The sequence below is a fragment of the Danio rerio genome, chromosome 13 (genome assembly GCF_052040795.2).
Source record: "Danio rerio strain M-AB ecotype USA chromosome 13, GRCz13ab, whole genome shotgun sequence".
Lineage (NCBI taxonomy): Eukaryota > Metazoa > Chordata > Actinopteri > Cypriniformes > Danionidae > Danio > Danio rerio.
The window spans coordinates 38465506-38488330 of NC_141033.1; the positions used below are offsets into that span (position 1 = coordinate 38465506).

The 22825-nt window shown below is 35.7% G+C and overlaps 1 protein-coding gene across 18 annotated transcripts in view; it reads right to left on the minus strand.

Annotated features, from left to right (window-relative positions):
- Nucleotides 1-11674, minus strand: part of map3k4 (mitogen-activated protein kinase kinase kinase 4) — a 57149-nt gene extending 45475 nt beyond the window's left edge. For 7 of the 18 annotated variants that reach the window (XR_015506230.1, XR_015506229.1, XR_015506228.1 and 4 more), the window contains exon 1: nt 11445-11674. Coding sequence is in view for 4 of the 18 variants with exons in the window: in XM_087279626.1 (XP_087135752.1) it covers nt 11445-11467 (23 nt within the window). In the remaining 14 variants the exon portion in view is untranslated. Of the gene's footprint in view, nt 1-8187; nt 9296-11444 lie in introns of those variants that run through there. The other 11 variants (XR_015506232.1, XR_015506231.1, XM_087279633.1 and 8 more) reach the window with 3 other exon arrangements.
- Nucleotides 11675-22825: the final 11151 nt, after the last annotated feature.

A 22825-nucleotide genomic window follows, 5' to 3' on the forward strand; every position in this document is an offset into this window, starting at 1 on the left:
ATGTCAAGTGAAGGGCACCAATCAAAACCCCTTATGGCCAGCAGATTTTATCTGATGTGGATCAATACTAGAGATGCACCAAAATGAAAATTTGATATGCACTTGGCAATAAAACAAAACCTAAAATGCTTTGTAATAATTATTTCTTATAGTATTATCAAATAATATAAAGTAAATTTGTGATACTTTTAAATTGAACTCAATAACTTATATTACACTGATTAAAAAACTGTTCTAAAATACAATAAATTAACAACAGGTAATTAAATTTGACCGTAAAAAACTTTGAACGAGTCAAGAGGCATGTTTTTACCAGCATTGCCATGACAGCACATTAGTGCTATTGCAAACAAAAGGAACAAGTATAATACATAGATATGTTCTCTTGGCATGTTATTTCAGCAGCCCATGCATATACAAGTATACGAATACAGGAGCAGAATATACAGTGTAATATTGAGCTATTTTGAACTTTAACCGCAGCGTTTGTGCAAGCTAGTTCACTCGACTGCTCTTTTTGGCTGGAATAGCAACAAACTGCCCTTGTGTGGCATAAGCCATTGAAATGAATGGGTTTCATAGCGTAGGGCTTTCTGTGTGCAGTGTGAAAGCTGCTTTAGACAACACATAAAATTAAACAAGCGTTTTTCTGTCAAATAGCTGCTGATATATTGTTTATTACTAGAAGAAACTGGCACCTTTTATCATGTGGCAGAGTTTCAAAACAAAATCAGGCAACAATAAAACTTATTTGGAGTTTGAGGAGTGCAAAAGACTATTATCTTTCTTTTTTTCCATTCATTCAGATTTTGTTCTTCGGTATATTACTTCACAGTTTTCAGATTCACCCAGTCAAATAAGCAGTAACGGAGAAATGCATTTTGTATTTTCGAATGGAAAACCAAAAATCTATCATAAATTGTCTGACTTATGCATGACTTATAATGAGAGAAAGTGCATGGAAATGAATAAAATAGGTTTTCAAAAGGATTTTCACAGATGGGCCAAAACCAAAAAGAACACCATGTCACTGACAACAAGGAACAAATACTAAGTCACGCTGCAAACTTATGCAACTTTGACATAAGGCTTTGCAAGCAATCTCTTGCTACTGCTGACATGTGCACATACACATTCACACACCTCCTTTATTAACACTCGAACAACATCCCTGCTGAGCTACTGACTGATTGACTGAGATCCAGCCAGACTGAATGATGGGCTGATTGGTCACCAATGACACAGAGGAAACCCAAAATAGAAACACTCAGACAGACTTCAGCACTATTTGAACATCCTCAATCCAATGCATTATAGATAAAATATTATGGACAGAATTTTGTAAATGTTCTTATGATCACCAAAGGTCCAAATACTTGATTATAAATTGTTTAACACATTTTAAAATGTACTTTATTCCTGTGCAAAGCTGAATTTTCAGCATTATTACGCCAGTCTTCAGTGTTGCATGATTCATCAGAATGCATTTCAATAATACAATAAATATTTCTTCTTATTTATAACAACAGAAACAAAAGGTCCTGTTAAAAAACACCAAACAAAAACGTGTTTTAGAATTATTTGATAAATTGAAAGAATTTCTCAAATATAAAAACTCTTTTGTACTTTGTAAGTGTATTTACTGTACAAATTTAGATCAATTTAACAAATCTTTACTAAATAAAAGTATTTATGCCATTAAAAAAACCTGAAGCATTGGTGCACCTATACTAAATAGCAGTAAATAAACTCCATCCAGTAAGTATGAGTCATCAAATCACTTATTTTAAATAAAGAAATGACCACACAATTTGATCTGATCCTCCAAACAGGTATTGGTTGCAGTTCAAGCACCAATCATGCACCCATATGACCTTTTCGCCACAAGTGCTGAACATAAAATATCCTCAGAAGTTGTTAGTAAACAACTCCACTTTCCAGTGATGATCCCTTGAGTGTTTTTCTCTGAGCACATGATGTTATGTAATTGATATTCAATACTGCCTCATAAACATGAAGGTACAATTTAAGCAAATAAAAAGATTATGGTTTGGGTTTTTGCACACATTTGTGATACTATAAGCATAGCTGAAAAGTGAGGTATGCATGACTAGAAAAAATAAATAAAATATATACGTTGTTCATTTAATTCTGTTAATAATTCCAAAACTCCTTTTTCCATCTTCCGAAAACAAATGAAGATATTTTATGGGAAATCTGACAGCTCTCTGATCCTTTGTGGATAGCAAGATTCCTGACTTGTTCAAAGTCCAGAAAAACATCCTCAAAAAAGTCAATATGCCTTCAGTTGTTCAATCTGAATATCACCAAGCTACAAGAATGCTTTTTCTGCATAATTAAAGAAAAAATAATGATTTCAATTAGTAAAGTTTTCCCTGAATGTTTTTTTATTACTCTCTAAGTTTCAGTCAAAAATCTTTAATCTTCTACTGAAGAAAAAAATTCTAATACATTTTGGTGGCCTAGGGGTAAGTTAATTAACAGAATATTTTTGTTTTTCATCTTCGCTTTAAAGGTGCAGTTAGTAAGTTTGACACCCAGTGGTTGAACTAGGTATTGCATGCCTGGTTCAAAACAAATGCAAGCGCAGGTTGCCAGATTGACGACACCAAGAGGAGCGAGCCTGACTGTTGAGCCGAAAGGCTGACTAAAATCATGTTCAATATAAAAGCAACAGCACTCAATAGAAGGAATATTTCCATATTAAAAGGAGTTTTTGTTCTAACCAACACATTGAATTGATATTAGAAATGGCTTCTAGTTCTTGCGGTTGAAGAACAGAAAACTGACAATGACACACGTACTTTATTCAGAGTTAAATGCTAACAATGTGAGCTGTTTTACATTGTATGCCATATTACATGAGATTTATTGTCATACTACTAAAAGCAACAGCAGATATTTCACCTCACATCTTGAAAATAAAATAAACCGTTTGAAATTGAACTTTAAAGCAAACAACACATCAGCAATTCAGTATCTACATGTAATAATGTTAAAGAGGTTTAATATGTATTAATTAGATCATAAACTTTACCATTTTATTGGAGTGCAGTGAGTGCACTATTCTGTGCTTCGAAATGGCTGTATTTAAATTTCTGTGGTGTTTGTCTGGTGCAAACAGGCAAATTGCTTATTCCTGCAAATCTCATCATGTAGCGTGTTGTTAGGACATGGGGTTACAATGTAACCTGCTCACCTAATGTTTACATCTATAATATTTATATTATTTGCTAATTAATAAGCACCTCAAGTGGAACTCTGAATCTCCGTCTCATTTCGGAGTCTGCTACGTTCCACCGGAGGTCGCCTTTCGGTTGCAGATGCATACATTGAGAGCCTTTCTGACGGAATGAATGAAATACACGGTTTTCCAAAAAGGCAACCCGAAGTGCTGAAATATAATTAGCTAAGCTGGCTTTGGTTGGCTTAAATGACCAATACTAAGACAGACGTTCCGGCACGTAACACCCATTATCAAAGCAGAATATTTGATTTCAGCATTGTTTTTCAGATAAACAAGAATGTTCACTTGGCATGTTTCTCAAATATCTGCAAACACATTAAGGTATTTTTATGCTTTAGAAGAGTCAAAAACTTACAGCACCTTTAACTAAACTGACTGTAGGTGCTTTCTGTTTAATGTGGTGGTTTTGCTGCAGAAAAAAGCTCATTACAGTGCATATTTCATTCATTGTAAACGTCTTTGGATAAAAATGTCTACCCATGTGTTCATGTAAACTGGTTTTCCTGACCAGCCTAACTCAAATTCAACAGAAAGCAATGCACTTAGGCCATGACTAAGCCTATCAAGGTCCAGAAAGACTCGTCCATTCCTGCACATTTTCCTCATCGTGAAAACAGCACTTTGCAGTTTCGGACCTATTGATTTACATCCTCCTATCACAACACACACGTGCACGTCCACTGTAGGAAAACATCTGCAAGAAAACAAAACTTCTTCACATTTCCCATAATTGCATGACTCAAATGAGATAAAAGAGCAGTTAAAAAGTTGGCTTCCTAAATAGGATCTCTATAGGCACGAATTAGACCCGTGATTCATTGCTTTAATTGCAGCCTATACAACGTATACATGGTGTTGGCTGTGGATGAATGGAAGTGGATAATGGCACAAAGTCACATTATGAAAAGTGAGTTCCAGGAATGCTAAAGCTGACTTCCTCTAATTTTAAAACAAGCCACTTCCATTGCTCTATTTCCCATCACTATGCCACAGATTTGTACAATATCATTTCCTGTGTCCACATAATGACAATTTGAGGCCGCAAGGCAGAATGACTTATTATATGTGTGTGTGTGTGTGTGTGGGTGGGTGACATTAAGACATGCGGTGCAGAATGGAGTGAGTGTTGCACGAGGGACCAATGAAAAACCGCCAACCCTGTCTAGCCAATACCTCTGCACCGAAGACTTAAAGCAAGCCGATATTTTAACCTCCACCCCTGGTGCACACCCTCTCCAGACAATTGAAAGCATAATGGAAGGTATTACATGCCAAACTAAAGAGTGGTTTGGGAGTTTAGCTAGACAAGTGAAGTAAATGCTTTAGAACGATGTTCTTGATTGGATAACATTTTATTTGGCTGGCTAATGAAGCTGTTTCGTGCAAAACTTTGTGCTGCAAATGCAATATAAATAAAAATGTTTTTTTTATTTATGTTTTAATGCCATATCAGCAGCTTTGGCTATATTCATGGGAACTAGGGCTGCACAATATTGGAAAAATCTGAAATTGCAATAGGGCTGCACAAAATTGGAAAAAATCTAACATTGCGATATTATTTTATTCTGGGATTATATATTGGAATATTTTTTGTTATGCGATATACATTGCGATATGAATACAATTTCACTAGATGTGTTAAATAACTCTTTGGAAAGAATTTATCATATTGGATTGATTTGGATGATTTTGTATGAGAGTACATATGCATACAATACAAGAAACAATCTATGATCATAGAAAATGTTTAAAAAATAAAAATAAAAAATTACATAAATGATGTTTTATTGTTTTTCGAGGAGTTGAACTACTCTGGTATTCTAATTAAATAATCAAATGTAAAATAATACTGCATAGTATTCATTTTTGATAAACTATTTAATAGAACTTATAGTTAATAATTTAATAGTTAAAAACAGTACAATTTCTTGGGCCTGAATGCTTTTTAAAACCCTTACACAGTCACAGGCCTCAAAAAAAGCTTGCGCAATGTTAAATCTTAATCCAGACTCAACATTGCGTACACTGGTGATGTGATTTTTGCGAATGTTTACACTGCGATATTGATGCTGAAATGATATGTCTTGCAGCCCTATATTGCGATATTTAACTTTTCTGCAAGAAATATTGCAATATGAACCAAGTTTCAGAAGACAATTTTAATAGCCATTTGACGGCTTTCTGGTACAGTATTCAGGTACAGAAATTAAATAATCCAAATGCAAAAGAAATGTTTTTGTACTTTGCTTTATCTCGTTTCTAGTCTAAACATCTAAAAATTATTAGATCAAGAAACAATTTTTAAACCTGTGGGAAGGACTTTAATTAATTAGCTTAATTTCTTATTTAAAGCACAGATCGTCAATTTCATAAATCTCCTTTCTATTTTACAATCCTTTCAAAGCACAGATTCACAATCTGTTCATATTGGAAACATATAATATAACATTTCAAATATGTTAGTGAAAAATATGGCAGATATGCATGAAAAATGTGTGCATGTTTAGTGAATTTTGTGTGTGTGGAAATTAAGCCTTTATAATTGCTCGATTTTACAGTGTTCATGTTGGCATATACATGTTTAACGCCATATTATATCAAATTTTGTGGTGTATAATTATTAAACATCCCATAAAAAATTCAAAATCAACTTGGAAAAAAGTAACCATTTAATCTATAACAATATCTTTTATTGTACTTCAGATAAATGTGTCCAAAAAAGGTCTTCTGGGACAATAAAAAAAAATGTCCTTCAGTATTTGTCATGATAAAACTAATAATCTTTTATATTAACAGGACAAACCAAAAAAAGAAAAAAGAAAAAGTATCTCAAGGGAGTGTTTCAAGGTGTTTTACGTCAAGCTTGAAGCATAATGGTTTGATGGTCCTACCAAAGTCAGATAAGACGTGGGACTGAAAGCAATCTGAAGCAATGCACCATGGACTGTGCAAAGAAATAAATTAATGAGTTCCAGCCATGGGTGCCTCCAGGACGTGAGGTCAACATTCTTTTAGAGCACCACATCCTGGAACCGAGGCATGCCTGCGGTCATAAATGAACAGGGATGGGATTTACAGCACACTATGCAATGACGTAAAATGTCAAAACATATATTCTGCACGTTAAACACACAGGCAGAAGTGCCGCTTGCTTGGTAGCTGCAATACAATCAATACCACTACTGAATAACATACATGGTAAACATTCCAATGTGCTCACAGATACGATACTTTGACCTTAAGCCACCACACAACAAGAGAACAACATTCTTGCACAAAGCAATTTTACCCATAAACGTACTGATTACCTAGGGCTGTGCAAAATGACAATATATAATGCATGGAGAAAATAAAGTCTATCGCTTTATAATATGCTCCATTGGTTATTTTGGGGTGTCACAAAATATATTATGGCAATACTTTTTTTTTATAATTTATATGAGTGCATTGTTACACGCCATTTCGGGGATGCAGAAACAAGATTAACAGCATTGTGAGAAATCTGCAATCAAAAGGTAGAATGTTTTGCAGTCTATTTTGCTATATTTTGTTGTTGTTGGACAGTTAATTGTTAATATTTCTACATTTTAAAAATAAAACATTTTCAAAAAATAATCACAAAATGAGTACATTGATGAGTACATCTGATTATATAATTTTAAATGTAAAGAATTAAACAGTCCTTTACATGTGGTCAATATATATATATATATATATATATATATATATATATATATATATATATATAGCTAATCAAATGGCTTGCCATTAGAGTAAAATGATCACAAAAATATAATTAATTAATTAATTAATTAATAACTCATTAGGTTTGAGTTTTACTTAATGTGATCAGTTTATGCGTCATCATGCTGTTGAGTTGAGATTGCATGATTTTAGCCCCGATTTTAATTTGCCAACAGATGCCTAAAATCACAGGCAAATCGGTGCTGCTCGTGCATCCAAGTAACAATCACACAATGTGAACTATCAAAGACATGATCTGAGAAAATCGCAAATAAGTCTCCTATGTCAGTGAGATTTTTTTTTTGCTCAATATCTGGAGCTGTCAGCTATTTAAATCACTCCGTGTGAAATGTGTTCTGATTGGAAATAACATCAGCGATTACCTTATAGCCAATGAGAGAGCAGCATCCAATAGTGTGGGTATCTGCAGGCCAGCGGGAGTTTGGGGGAAGAGTTAAAAGTGTTCATTTTCTGTTTATTCGGACCCAAGAAATGGAGGAAAATCTAGTGTAAATTTAGCAGGAGCACCCATGTCTTTGACATGCCATCTGAGCAACATCCCAACCAGGTCGATTGCTAATTCCCTTCAAAGTCAGGTGAGCAAAATAAGTACATTTTCTACCCCATTAAAGACTTCTTTCTCAATATGTAGTTAACAACAAAAGATTTACTACGTGACCTTGCATTGTTTCCATGTCATTTCTCACATGTTTGGTTGTGAGAGTTTGTGGACAGATACAAAATTGTCAGCAATTCTTCCCCTTTTTTAAAGCCATGCAGCGTGAAATCCCCTGTCGCTGATCGATCTCGCAGTGTAAACACATCACCGACAGAACACTACCCCAGATAGTCATGCAGTGTGAAAACAGGACACAACTACTTTGAAAATTGTGCAGTCTCTGAACTCGGCATAACTCTTTTCATTAAGTCAATATAACTTTGTTTATAAATTTGAAGTTAAACTAACTCATTTCATTTAGTGATTTTCACTGTTTGGTTTACAGTGTAGAAATTGTACTATATCGTAATATATAGCGCTAGCATTATATGAGATTTGTTTTTGTCATATCACCTACTAGCTCTACATTGACCTAGCTCACAGGACCTGCACGCAGTAAAAAAGCACACAACAAATCTTTCATCTAGCATTCTGAACAAGATATCATAACACTTACCAGTAATGAAAGCAGTTTATCACAGAGAATTGCTAAGAAGGGTGGGGAGAGCAGGAAAAGAGACAAAACACTGCATTCTTGAGAAGCTGTCGCCGAACATTGAGGGCAAACAATCTCTGTGACGTCGCGTGGGGTCATAAGAGACAAAACTATGAAAACACCGCAGCAAAACATTCCACTGAGCTTTATCAGCTAAAAGCCTCGTGCACATGGCAAGAGAGCAAACAACACTTTCTGAACCTGATCTGAAACAGAAGGACGGTGAGGGTGAACAATTATGACAGCAAATAATGCACTGGGAAAAAGGCATGTGGACACAGGCCAACAAGTGATATGGGGGAGAAATACGATGCCAGAACAATCTGTACAGCGCACACTGCTCTCCAAAGGACCCAGTGCTTTTTAAAAACAACACGCACAACTAAATTCGCCGATTACAACACTCTGAAATCAAATGATCCACTTAAAATCCAAGAAACCTACTCCGTTTGGCGCAGATGAACGATTTCTGGGAATAGCAAATCAAACATTTCCCCAAGTCTCTGAGGGAGTGTGTCAATCTGACTCACAGGACTCGTGATGAACTGGTTGGATATTTTATATTTAATCACGACTGTTGTTGCTTCATGTCTGCTATCAGATCAGCGTCTAACTTTATTTTTAGTAGGGGATGTTGTTGTTGTTTTAAGTTATGTGCACTCGAAGGAGGATGCAAACAAACACTGAACAGACAATCTCAACATTTGTAACAACAATTGGATTTAATCGACGATCTGCTCATGCAACAATGCACTGAAATAGCACACAGCACTGAAACTTTAAATTGCATTTGCAGAAAGTGAAAGAGAGAACGCAAGAGAGAGAGAGACGCCGCATATCACTCGCGGGTTAGCAGAGTACAATGATCTTGCACACAGACGCGAGTCACTTTACCTTTCCCACAGGTCGGATTGTTTCCATTAGCGGCGAGTTTTCCCCTCAGAGACGCAAATGTAATCGTGCAAATGCTTGAGTTGAAGTAGGTGTTTTCAATTCCCGTAAAAAAGTTTGCAACTATAATGTGTAATTTCGCCTGGTGTTGCGCTGCAAAGCGAGATCACTTTGTGGCAGGAAGCGAGCCGCAGCGATGCCCGATTATGAATGAATCATTCTGGGGAGTCGGATCTTTTTGGTGAATTGGTTGAGTCGCTAACGTAATGAACTTAAATGTATCGGCTCCGGTGATTCTAAAGTCAACTCATTAGAGAATTTGTTCACACAAATGTGAAAAACTTATGTTAATGTGCTCATTGTTCGGGACATTATACAGAACTTTTTGCAGTAATACACCTCATTTTCTTTTCAATTATGAGGTTTTTGCGTGATTAGTTTGGATTAGTTAACCATACTTTTGATGTTCCAAAAATATTTCATAAGGATTTAGAATAAAGAAATATAAATATATACTTATTTTTAAAATATAAATTTATTACATCACATATTACATATTTATTATTACATCACATATAAAAACTGTAGCTGATTTTCCTCTATTAGGCAAATAACAAACTGGCCAACAAATTCAAGTGTCAGAATTTGAACATTTCAGTAAAAAAAAAAAAAATTGTAATAATAACTAGAAAAGTAAAGTTCGTAGACAAACTTTATGGTGGCTTGAGAAAGCCTAGTCTGAAAGTTTGAAGTAGTTTCAAAGTTTAAATAATTTAAGTAGTTTTTAAAAAGTTGACAGATGGATAACTACATACAGTTGAAGTCAGAATTATTAGTCCAAATGTTTATTTTTTCCCCAATTTCTTTTTAACGGAGAGAAGATTTTTTTCCAACACATTTCTAAACATAATAGTTTTAATATATCATGTCTAATAACTGATTTATTTTATCTTTTATTGATTTATTAGATTTATTAGTAAATCTTTCATTAGTTCATGCATGACCATTTTAAAACAAAATGACTGAAAGATTCTTACTTATTTAGGCCACTCTTTTTTAGTTTTTTGCTGAAATATTTAAAAAAAAAAACTAAACCGACAATAGTTCCCTTCTGTTTCATAAGCATCTTTTTGTGTCAAGATGCATTTAACAAAGTGAGCCAATGAATGACTAAAAATATTTTCCTTCTGCAACACTTTTAAAAATGCACAATAATAAAGTGTATTTTAACAAAAACTAATTTATTTTAAAAATGAGAGGATTTGATTTTTAGCTAGGTTTTGTTTTAAATTATCTGAAAAATCAGGGATCAAATAAAAATGAATGAATCAAATATGCATAGTATGCCATAAACAGGGTTTCTGCAGGTTTCAAGTCAAGTTTAGGACTTTTTAAGAGCCTTTTCGGACAATTATGAATGAAATTTTAGACTTATACAGAGCTAAACACTAATGATTATTCCTAATGCCTGCCACAAAAAAATGTAATGTAATTATTCCTTAGTGACATATTTTAATGTGTCAAAACAAGAAAAATAGTTGTATACACTATTTTCAACATAATTTTTATTTCTCTTTTTTAAATGACAAATTTAACATTGTTAAAAGTGGATTTATTATGGAGGCAAATACATAAATAATCAAAAATATATATTTGTTAGCTTTTGGTCCAAATTGATTTGAGTATAACTTCTATTCAACCTAATGCATTTCTGTTATAAAACCTTAAGTTTAATCTCTATTAATAATTGTCTACTCACCCTTCTGTAAATAGTTTTTGTATGAATGGAAGATAACGTAAAGGGATCAATCGCTCTTTTATTATCATGACATGAGGAACTGTGTAATTGTTTTTAGTTTGCTTTCCCTGATTTTATTAAGATGGATTGTTGGTGATTGAATGGATGTCAGCCTGATTGAGTAGCTTTACTTGGACAAAGGAAAATTAAGACCTGTTTAAAATTATTTAACACATACAACACAATATTTCAGTAAATGTAAGACTTTTTAAGTCCTAAAATTTTGGTTTTGAAATGTAAGGGCCCGCGGATACCCTGATAAAACTCTACTGAATCTGAATAAGTTCGAATGATTCACGGAAATGACTCGCATTTCCCATCACTAGAGAGCTAAAGCTGTCACGCGCATGCGCACCAGTCGCACCCAATACAGCCTCAATAGGTGCACTATTTAGCAGCATGTCCCGAATCCCGGCTGTGTAAGTTGCGAGATCACACAAACATCTGCGTATACAAAGAGACACAAACACACAAACTCTCGCACACACACTCAAACAAGCACTTGCTGCTTCAGATGCGCTTCCCTCACCTGATTTCATCCGGAGGCTCCATAACCGGGGCCGAATCGACGGAATAGCGCTCCGTTCACCCGTGCATGAATCAGAACATGTCCAGGAAAACACAGGTCGACTTTGCAATGGCTAGTGCGTGGTGTGAGTCCCTGTGCACACTTTCTTCCTCTATCCGTCTGCAGAGTTGAGACTCGCCCGTGTGTGCACTGACGCCATGTTTCCAGCGAGCCGCTGATGATGAGGGAGTGACACACACACACACACACACACACACTGTGCTCTACGGCAGCCGCGCAGGTCAGCAGAGCCGCTGCAAGATACCGAAGCACGAGCACGGCCGCCCCGATCAGACGCGCCCAGGAACTGCAAAGAGAAAGCGGCAAAAACCGCCTTACAAAAGATCCATCTGCCACATCTGACATCTGTGTTTCTAGGGCACAGGGGCGCACAGATGCTTTCTGCACGTCACTTAAAATATAATGCACGCTCATATAGCATGTGTATAGCCTAATTCAGAGCTTTGTTTATTTCTGTACAAAACCTGGAAACTATTTTATTTTATTTTTTTTAAGTTATTCAGGCCCGTAGCAGCCTGGTGTAAGGGGTGGTTCTTTTTTCTCAAAATGTGGACTTCTTTGCAGTTATTCACCTCATTTTCTATTTAATTATGACGTTTAAATACTCCAATATGTGGCATTTTAAGCACTATTTTAGCTGGATTAGCTTGTTGTATCCTCCATTTTTGATTTATTAAAAATATTTCCTAAAGATTTCTTAAAAACAATATAAAAAAAAGAGCTTCATGATTTTCATCTAGCCTCTCTTGAAAATTCATCTATCAACGACAGCTGAATCAGTATAAACAGCAAACGTCAGTCTAAGGCACTTAAAAAATGAGGAAAAAAATATTGAAAAGCCTTTACTGACATGGCTACTTCATAAACCTGCGCCTACATGTTTTGATGACACTTGACTTCATAAGGGTAACCTGATGTAGCCCCAGTTTTAAGGAACAGACATGTCAATAAAGGCTTTTTATTATTTTTTTCCATATTTTTTGAGTGCTTTGGATTGATTTTGATGATTATTCTGATGAATCCCTTAGGGCACCGACACATTATTTAAGCCACCCCTGAAAGCTTTTAGTTTGATTTTGGATTTTTATACACAGCCAGTTAGTATTAAAATTAACTTTAATAGGCTGCTTTTGGTGCTTCTGACCTTTTCATTTATCAATTTTTTTTCTCTCAAGAATAAGGTTCAAGATTTTAAAAAGATAGCCTACTTGTAAAATGTTTTTTTTAACAACAGTCGGTCAGTAATGAAAGTTGACTTCACTTAAGTCATTACGTGTTCTTAAAATCTTCAATGGGTTATTTCCACAAACATTTAGCAGTCGAAATAGGTCAAATGAGAATATAGTGGCAATAATTCTGGACCTTTGTCAGTAGAGGGGTAGTTCTTTCGAACCATCCGAACCACCCCCCCCCCCCCCCCCCCCGGCTACTGGCATGCTATCTTTATATAATATTTTAGTATAGGGGTTAGTGGTGACAATTGCAACATGGGGCAATTTCAACAAGACTTATTTCTCCATTCAAGAATGAGCTATAGAGTGATGATATTCATACTACATATAAACCCTCCTTCAATCAGACAAAAATCAGCCATATATGACCATTCCTTCAGTATAAAAGTCATTTTTAAGTATAAAAAAGTAAAGTTTTAATGTTCAGAAAATGTCTTATGCTGTCTAATCTGTTTTTAGGAAATATTTTTCATGTGTATAATTCAAATCCCTGTTTTCTTAGCTTCAAATAGATATAAAAAAACGGTAAAAAAAAACTGTCTTTACTAAATATCTAGACTAACCTTTTACTAAACTACTTCTGTGAATTTTAAAATAAATTAATCAAATGATTCATTCTTTGAAATTAAATACATTGAGACTGCACTGTAAAACCCAAAAAGTTAGGGTAACTCAAAAAACTAATCCAAATGAGTACATTTTTAAATCATTCATTAGATTTATAGCGGTTGTGTAAAATTAAAAAAGGAAATTTCATTAGTTCATGCATGACCTTTTTAAAAATGACTGAAAGATGCTATTTTTTTTTTGTTCAAGACCCAGTTTAGTTCTTAAAGAATGTAATTGGCAAAAATAAAATTTATGGTAAAATTGGTAAGTATAACCCAATTCTTTGCAAAATAGAAGCATATAAACGCTAATAAAGAAATAAAGAGAGACACACTGTCAACATACACAGCTCAACAGACTGTAAGGAGGGGCAGCTAATCATATGAATTGTATGAAGGCAAGCCTGAGAGCACAGGCTGATCCTGATGAAAACTGCACGTTTTAGAGGTCAATTCATGACTCCTCATTCAGACTCAAAGAAACAACAGGCTTGTGTTTGAAGCTCACTGAACCTTGATTAGGCACAACCTGCCACGCAGATTCTTTATTTCATATTTAATTCTGAGAATAAAGAAGAAGAAAAGTGAGCTTTTGAACAATTACATATTTTGCTTTGCAGGTCATGAATTATTTTTTTCAGTGCTTTATTATGTTTCTCTTTACGCAGAAGTTTTCTCTTCATAATTATGACCTTATTACTCAGTTGCACTTTTTTAATGGATATATTCCAGCTGAAAATATGCTTGCTTCAAAGAGGTTGCTTCCAGTCGAGCAGGAACTCCCGCTTAGTTATTGCAGCTCATCAAAGATAATTGCAGTCATTTTCTGGAGTTTGAAACTGTTCCAGATATTGTGTTCTGATTTAACCCAATATAGATGAAGTCAGAATTATTCGCCCCCCTTTGACATTTTTTCATGAACTTTTTTTAAATCATGTTTAACAGAACAATGACATTTTCACAGTATGTCTGATAATATTTTCTCTTCTGGAGAAAGCCTTATTTGTTTTATTTCGGCTAGAATAAAAACTGTTTATTTTTTTAAAAACCATTTTAAGGTCAATATTATTAGCCTCTATTTTTGATAGTCTGCTGAACAAACCATCGGTAAACAATGACTTGCCTAAATACCTAAACCTACCTAGTTATCCGTTAAACAGAAACTGGGGAAAAAATAAACAGGGGGGCTATTAATGTTGACTTCAACTGTATCATTCTGTGCTCTGCAGGTGAGGCTTGACAGACCATCTATTAGACACAATCTCTCATTTTCGTATGCACCAGACACATTCTTATTACCACTTCATTTTTTTGAAAACATCTTGCAATTCTTGGTGTGTTCCGCAGGTGAGTGGGCTCGACAAACCACCTGTATGACACGCTCTCTACTCTCCATATTTGGTAGGAAAAAATAAAATATTACAGGAATTGCACCCTTACTAAGTTTTTTTTTGTGTGTAAAAATACTCAAAATGTATAGGTTTATGTTTTCAAAGAATAAAATTTCATTTCCCAAAGTCACACGAGTGGCAATTTCTCATCTGTTACATTTGTAACAGTGAGGTCACTGAGATGCCACATCCAAAAGGAAGCTTTTTCCTCATAAATACTAAAATATAGTGAGCCAACTCCTATCCTGTTGATTAGAATTGTTTTTTTTGGGGTTGTGCAGATTAATTCACAGAATTTCTACAAAGTATGTTACTGTCAACTAGGCATGGGCCGATATAAGATTCTAATGGTATGATAACCTTGGATAAACATATCACGGGTTAACGATACTGTGATTACTGCACTAAAACATCTTTTTTTTTAAATGTCTGGGTAAAAAAACTTAAACTTTTTCCTCCCTTTGGACACAATATCTTATTTTGAGAAACATTTATAATTATTTGGAGCAGTAATTCCCTGGAGATATTTACGGCTGGAGATACTGCTGTCCTAAAAACAAAAAAAATCTATAAAATAAAAGTAAAAAAAAAAATCCTACACATACATTAGGAACTGTAACGACAGGGAGTAGCACCAAGAACAGAAGGTAACACATGCCGATTTATATAAAGTCAGGCAAGCGATGGTCAACACAGGTGCAAACAGATCTATACAGGCAGTCCAGAATCGTAGTCAAACACAGGCGAGAGGTCAGAAGGCAGGCGGATAAACAGGAGAACTAGATAAACAAGGCTAAGATCAAAACACGGGAACCCAAGACCAGGATAACACGTTGTAATATCACTTTAGAGATAAACAAGACTCTGCAACATATGTGTGGAAAAGAGGGGTTTAAATAGTCCAAATAATCATTGTGTGAGTGGCTTCAGCTGTGAGAGTGCAATCAGTGTGGATCTGGAACCGGTTGTTTGTGTGTGGCATGACTGGGTGTTGTAGTCCATAACAAGGCAGATATGTAGTTCAATGAGTGTGAATGTTTGTGTGTGAATGTTTACCAGCGACATCTGGTGGTTGTTCGCTGGTGAACATGACAGGAACGGTATTACAGAAAATTTTGGCGCTTTCAAAACCTTGACTTTTCCAAACCACAGTATAGGCCTACCTTAAAAATGGTTATCGTCCCCATGCCTACTGTAAACTTGCAGACTTTTATGGTCACATCAATAACGCATGTTTATTTTCCTCATTTAAAATATAAAACATGTTTACAGATTGATATTTTTCTGATCCTGTAACTCAGTGGTTAGTTATTTTGGGAAATATAATCTTTCAATATAAAGTCAACATCTACTTTCTGTGTGAATTTATGTTTTGAGATTTTACTGTTATGTCAAATCCACAACGCTGGAATTTCTCAGTAGACTTTTAGGTTTACTAACTTAGACTTGTGGCGTTTATATGATGCAAATCTCAAATTATTTATAATGTTTTTATCCTCACTTGTAAGTTGCTTTGGATAAAATCCTCTGCTAGGTAGGTAATGCTGTCGCCTCACCGCAAGAAGGTCTCTGGTTTGAGTCTTGGCTGGGTCAGTTGGCATTTCTGTGTGGAGTTTGCATTATCTCCCTGCGTTCGCGTGGGTTTCTGGGTCCTCCGGTTTCCCCCACAGTCCAAAGACATGCGGTACAGGTGAATTAGGTATAGGCTAAATTGTCCGTAGTGTATGTGTGTGAATGAGTGTGTATGGAAGTTTCCCAGAGATGGGTTGCAGCTGGAAGGTTGGCAGTTCATTACGCTGTGGTGACCCCAGATTAATAAAAGGACTATTGCTGTTGCGTAGTGTGAACACCACAGAGATTAAAAGACACAAAGTCAAGTCATGTAGTGTGAACGGCACAGCGATCTGCTGTTTAAAATCCTGTAGTGTGAACTAGGCTTTAAGCCGAAAAATAAAATGAATGAAAATCCTCTGCTAAATGAATATACAATTGAAGTCAGAATTATTAGCCCCCCTGTTTATTTTTTCCTCTATTTCTGTTTAACGGAAAGAAGATTTTTTTTCAACACATTTCTAAACATAATTTTTTTTTTTACCTCATGTCTAATTTCTGATTTATTTTATCTTTGCCACGATGACAGTAAATAATATTTTACTAAATATTTTTCAAGACACTTCTATACAGCTTAAAGTAACATTTAAAGGCTTAACTAGGTTAATTATGTTAGGCAGGTTAGGGTAATTAGGCAAGTTATTGTATAATGATGGTTTGTTCTGTAGAATATCGAAAAAATATAACTTAAAGGGGCCAATAATTTTGACCTTAAAAAGGGTTTTTAAAAATTTAAAACTGCTTTTATTCTAGCCAAAATAAATCAAATAAGATTATTATCAGACATACTATGAAAATGTCTTTGCTCTGTTAAACATAATTTGGGAAATATTTAAAAAAAGGAAAAAAATATCAAGGGGCTTATTATTCTGACTTATATTTACCAGTTGATAATTGAGGGATGAATCAATGACACTTTAATTGATATTGATCTAACTGAATGATTAAAAAATTATTTTTATATTATTCATTCATTTTCTTTTCGGCTTACTCCCTTTATTAATCCGGACTCGCCACAGCGGAATTAACCGCCAATTTATCCAGCATATGTTTTGCAGCGGATGCCCTTCCAGCTGCAACCCATCACAGGGAAACATCCATACACACTCATTCAAACACATACACTATACAGACAATTTAGCTTACCCAATTCACTTGTACCACTATTACCACTTATCTTTGGACTGTGGGGGAAACCGGAGCTTCCGGAGGACCACGCGGACACAGGGGAAACATGTAACCTCCACACAGATATGCCAACTGACCCACTGAATAAAGAATAAAGCTAGGATAGTAAAACAATTTACAGTTTTTTTTTTCTTTCCAGAAAAACGTCCCCTAAGTAAACTAACATGCTAACAGAACATTTGAGAAGTGAAGTATCACGGTTACCCACTCTTCAATAATTCAAATACAAAACGAGAAAAACAGCCTTGTGTGGGATGCTTTATTGAGTTTTCCACTAGGCGGCGTCATTTTGCAAGTATTTTTACAGTGCCACTAAACGTTGCAATTCACACGATAGCTGCTTTTACTGACACGTACCTCTGTTCCAGGCTAGAAATGTAATTTCATCACAAAACCCACTAATCTGACCCCTAGAGAGATGTGTTCCCTTTAAAGCCTCTGTATAGTAGTTACAATCCAATCCCTTAACTCAAAGATCCAATTTCTCTGCTTTACGCAAACTGATGATGTGCAGACTGTACCAATTCAGTCCAGCAGTAAACAGACATTTTGCAATTCACCTTAAGCCTAACATCTTACTGCTCAGAGCTTGCAATTCCCAAAACAGAATCCCAGAAATAACACACAATCGCAGAACAGCCTCTATTTTTAGCATCTGCACAGCCTGGCAAAGGAGAGGATGAAAAAGTCAGATTAAAGTCATAGATGGCCTGTTTGATGTTGTTGTGGATTTTTAAGTTTTGATATAAATAAATGATATAGCAACCTTTAAACTGCCCTTTAGACCAGTCTATAGATGACATGGAAGGGCAGATTTCAGTCAAACAGCATTTTGCAAAATGAATCTGTTCAGAATTTTTTGTAGCAGTATGCGAATTACAGGGGGGGTTGAGGGGGATTTACCCACCTTATTAACGGTTGATCCCCCCTGAAGGACATCAAAACAAGATGTAAGGGTGGTCAGCCCTTTAATAGCAAGAAATAGCTTTCTGTGATCTGTCAAATAGGAATAGTTAAAAATGTATTATATAAATAAACATTTGACCCACTCTCTAATGATTTATACCATTGTGAATGCAAAATAACGATTTAAATAACGTTTTTTAATAATGTTTAGAAAAATATCACTCAACAGTCTGAAACAACAGGTATTCACAAAACACGTTTCTTGTAAAATACTTGTTTATATCTGCATGTAGCCTAAAAAAAAAGTTAGACACATAAATTGTATAGTTTGACCTACAATAACCTCTAGACTAGTTACTAAATATCCCTCAAAACACTAATAATGTATACATTTTATTAATAATTTTATTGAATTAGTTTTATTAAAGACACATCTCTTTGCATTAGCATACACATAAAACACAAATGCTGTTAAAATCCTAATCCTCTAAAAGGATTGTTAGTCTGCATTGTTCAGAGCCAGTAACACTTCCCAAAAGACATTATAATTTAAATGGCATCTGCGCTTTTGTAAGTCTGTTTTTATAATTCAGGAGGTTTCCATAATCCTGGACCAGGCCGTATCCTGAGGAGCTGCTGTGGTGGTCATGGAGGAGTTGAAAGCATGAGACTGATTCCTGTAGGACCCCAGTGATAGACGAGTCTTCGCATTGATACTGAAGGGCCAACCAGTACACCAGCCAGTGACCTCTCCCACCTGCAGCTTCTCCAACATGGGTGTCCAGGGTTCTCCAGCCTCCGGCGCGTAGACTGCAGCTCTGCACAAGAAGTTTGGCCAGAGGAGAAATTGTCATGGCCAACTGAGCCTGGTTTTTTTTTTCTTCACTTTCGTTAATTGGTGAAGTTTGTTCCTTGCCTTATGTATATATTATTTGCACTGAACAGAAGCAGTTTATTATTATAATAATCAAAATAATTCATATGAACATGTGGTATAGCAAAAAAAAAAAAAAAACTTTTACATTTACTAAAGACATCAAATAATTTTTCCATTGTTCAGGGTTTTTTTTTCACTTAGTGTTTAGTATTTTTCATCATGTTATTTTCTGTAAAAAATGTTTTGTCCTACCCTCTTTCATGAAGTCGCCTCTCACAATTCCTCACTATTTTCTCATGCTCAATTGGCTCAAAACTAGGGAATTTCTTTTCCTGTTGAACATAAAACAAGATATTTTAAAGAATGTTAATAACAATTAATATTAATGACAAAAACTACTATGCAGTCAATAGCTGTTTTATCACATTCTAGTTTATCTTCCTTTGTGTTCAACAAAAGAAAAAAAAATGTGGAGGATGAATAAATGATTCAATTCAATTCGTCTTTATTTCTATAGCGCTTTTACAATGTAGATTGTGTTAAAGCAGCTTAAAATTGAAGTTTTAGTAAGTTGAAACTGTGTCAGTCCAGTTTTCAGAATTGAAGTTCAGTTTAGTGTCTTTTAAATTTCACTGCTGAAAGTCCAAACACTGAAGAGCAAATCCATTGATGTGCAGCTCCACAAATCCCAAATCATGCAAGCCAATGACGTCAGTGGTGAGGAACAAACTTCGCCAATTGACGAAGGTGAAAGAAAAAACCTTGAGAGAAACCAGCCTCAGTTAGGCACGACCATTTCTCCTTTGGCCAAACTTCTTGTGCAGAGCAGCAGTCTAGGCGCCGAAGGCTTGAGAACGGACATCCATTGTGGAGAAGATGCAGGTGTGAGTAGGTCACTGGCAGGTGCTCAGTCTGTCCCACGGGATCAATGCAGAGACTCGTCTATCACTATGGTATTTCAGGAATCAGTCTCATGCACTCCACTGCTCCATGAGGCCCCAGCATCTGCTCAGCATACGGGCTGGTCCAGGATTATGGATACCTCTAGAAGTCCTGTATGGTTGCCAACATCTCTTCACAGGACACAATCTCTAAATGAAGACAGGATTTATATTTTTGGTAAACTATGCCTTTTAAAATGCAAGCAAAAACCAGAGGTAATTTTTTTTGTTGCCTTCAGTGAAAAGATCTTCAAAGAACCATCTCATGGTGTGAGGAGCATTTTCATAATCTAAAGATCATTTTACATTGAAAAGAACTTTAAAAGGAATTAAAAAGTTTCAAGGATGCTAAAGGATCTTCAGGGAATCATCAATGTCAAAAATAACTTTTATTTTTACGTGTTTGAAGCCTGTCGAAGGGGTTAGCACTGATGCCTCATGGCAAGAAGATCACTGTCCCAGCTGGGCCAGTTGGCATTTCTGTGTGGAGTTTTCTTGTTCTCCCCATGTCCAAAGACATGCGCTATAGGGTAAATTGAATAAGCTAAATTGTCCATAGGGTATGTGTGTGAATGAGTGTGGGATGTTTCCCAGTACTGGGTTGCAGCTGGATGGGCATTCGCTGTGTAAAACATATGCTGGATAAGTTGCCGGTTCATGGGATTAATGGGATTATTTCCTATTTGGCCAAAAAAACACTCTTGAAAACATTTGTCTAAATATGTTAGGATCATCTTCATGCAAAAATGAAACTTTCTAATGGGTCTAAAATAGGGGCCATAGTTCTGAAATGTGTGACAGGTTAGATTGTGTTTATCAGTAAGCTTATATATCTTTATAACCACACAGGTTAAAGTCTCAACAGCATGATGAAATGAGAGGTCATATTGAGAGGTCTTTTAAACTGAACTCATATATGTAGAATGTGTACTATGCATTTTTCTCAAAAGCAGAAGCATTTTTTAGAGAATAAACAATGTAGTTATGAATTGTAGTTCAGCTCACTAAATAATGACTTGTCAATTCAGTTTAGTGTGTCTAAAAAATAAAGCACCACTCATGTTAAGCAAATTCTCAAAAGAAGGATTCATTTTAGAGAATCATAAGCATCCGGCAACACTGATGTAGTCTGAGTTTTGCAAGAGTGACTGTAATTAGTTGGTTAATTTTAGCGAACAACAAAAATCCAGCAGCAACACTCTCAGAAATAAGAAATGACCCTTTGCAACTCAATAACTGGGTTTGTCCATATTTGATACAACGTTGGGTTATAGGACAACCCAGCATTTTGCAGAGGGTGTAATGAAAATTTGTCAAAACAGGTCTACAAAAAAAAAAAAAAAAAAACAGCATGAAACAACTTCAGTTCTTTTTCATTTCAGAGAATGCTGGATTTGTTAATTAGTTAGCTTATGATTTGGATGAGTTCAAATAGCATTGTAAGGAAGCGCTACCGGCCTTTTGGTAAAAAAAATACATAAAAAACATTTATAAAATAGCATACATGCATATAAAATTACAGCAAAATATTTGGAGATGTTATTCCATGCAGGGGCATAAATATACACTCACCGGCCACTTTATTAGGTACATCTGTCCAATTGTTTGTTAACACAAATTTTTAATCAGCCAATCACATGGCAGCAACTCAATGCATTTAGGGATGTAGACATGGTCAAGACGATCTGCTGCAGTTCAAATCGAGCATCAGAATAAGGAAGAAAGGTGATTTAGGTGACTTGAACATGGCATGGTTGTTGGTGCCAGACGCGCTGATCTGCGTATTTCAGAAACTGCTGATCTACTGGGATTTTCATGCACAACCATCTCTAGGGTTTACAGAGAATGGTACGAAAAAGAAAATATCAGAGGTTAGAAGAGAATGGCCAGATTGGTTCAAGCGGATAGAAAGGCAACAGTAACTCAAAAATAACCACTCGTTACAAGGTATGCAGAAGAGCATCTCTGACAGCACAACTTGTATAACCTTGAAGTGGATGGGCTACAGCAGCAGAAGACCACACCAGGTCCCTCTCCTGTTAGCTAAGAACAGGAAACTAAGGCTATGATTCACACAGGCTCACCCAAATTGGACAACAGAAGACTGGAAAAACGTTGCCTGGTCTGATGAATCTCAATTTCTCCTGTGACATTCAGATGGTAGGGTCAGAATTTGGCATCAACAACATGAAAACATGGACCCATGCCTTGTATCAACAGTTTAGGCTGCTGGTGGTGGTGTAATAGTGAGGGGGGTATTTTCTTGGCACACTTTGGGCCCATTAGTACCAATTTTGCATCGTGTCAACACCACAGCCTACCTGAGTATTGTGGCTGACCATGTCCATCCCTTTATGACCACAGTGTACCCATCTTCTGATGGCAACTTCCAGCAGCACTTAACACACCATATCATAAAGTGTTAATTATCTCAGACTGTTTTTTTTTAAACTTGACAATAAGTTTACTGTACTCAAATGGCCTCCACAGTCACCAGATCTAAATCCAATACAGCACCTTTGAGATGTGGTGGAACAGGAGATGGCATCATGGATGTGTAGCCGACA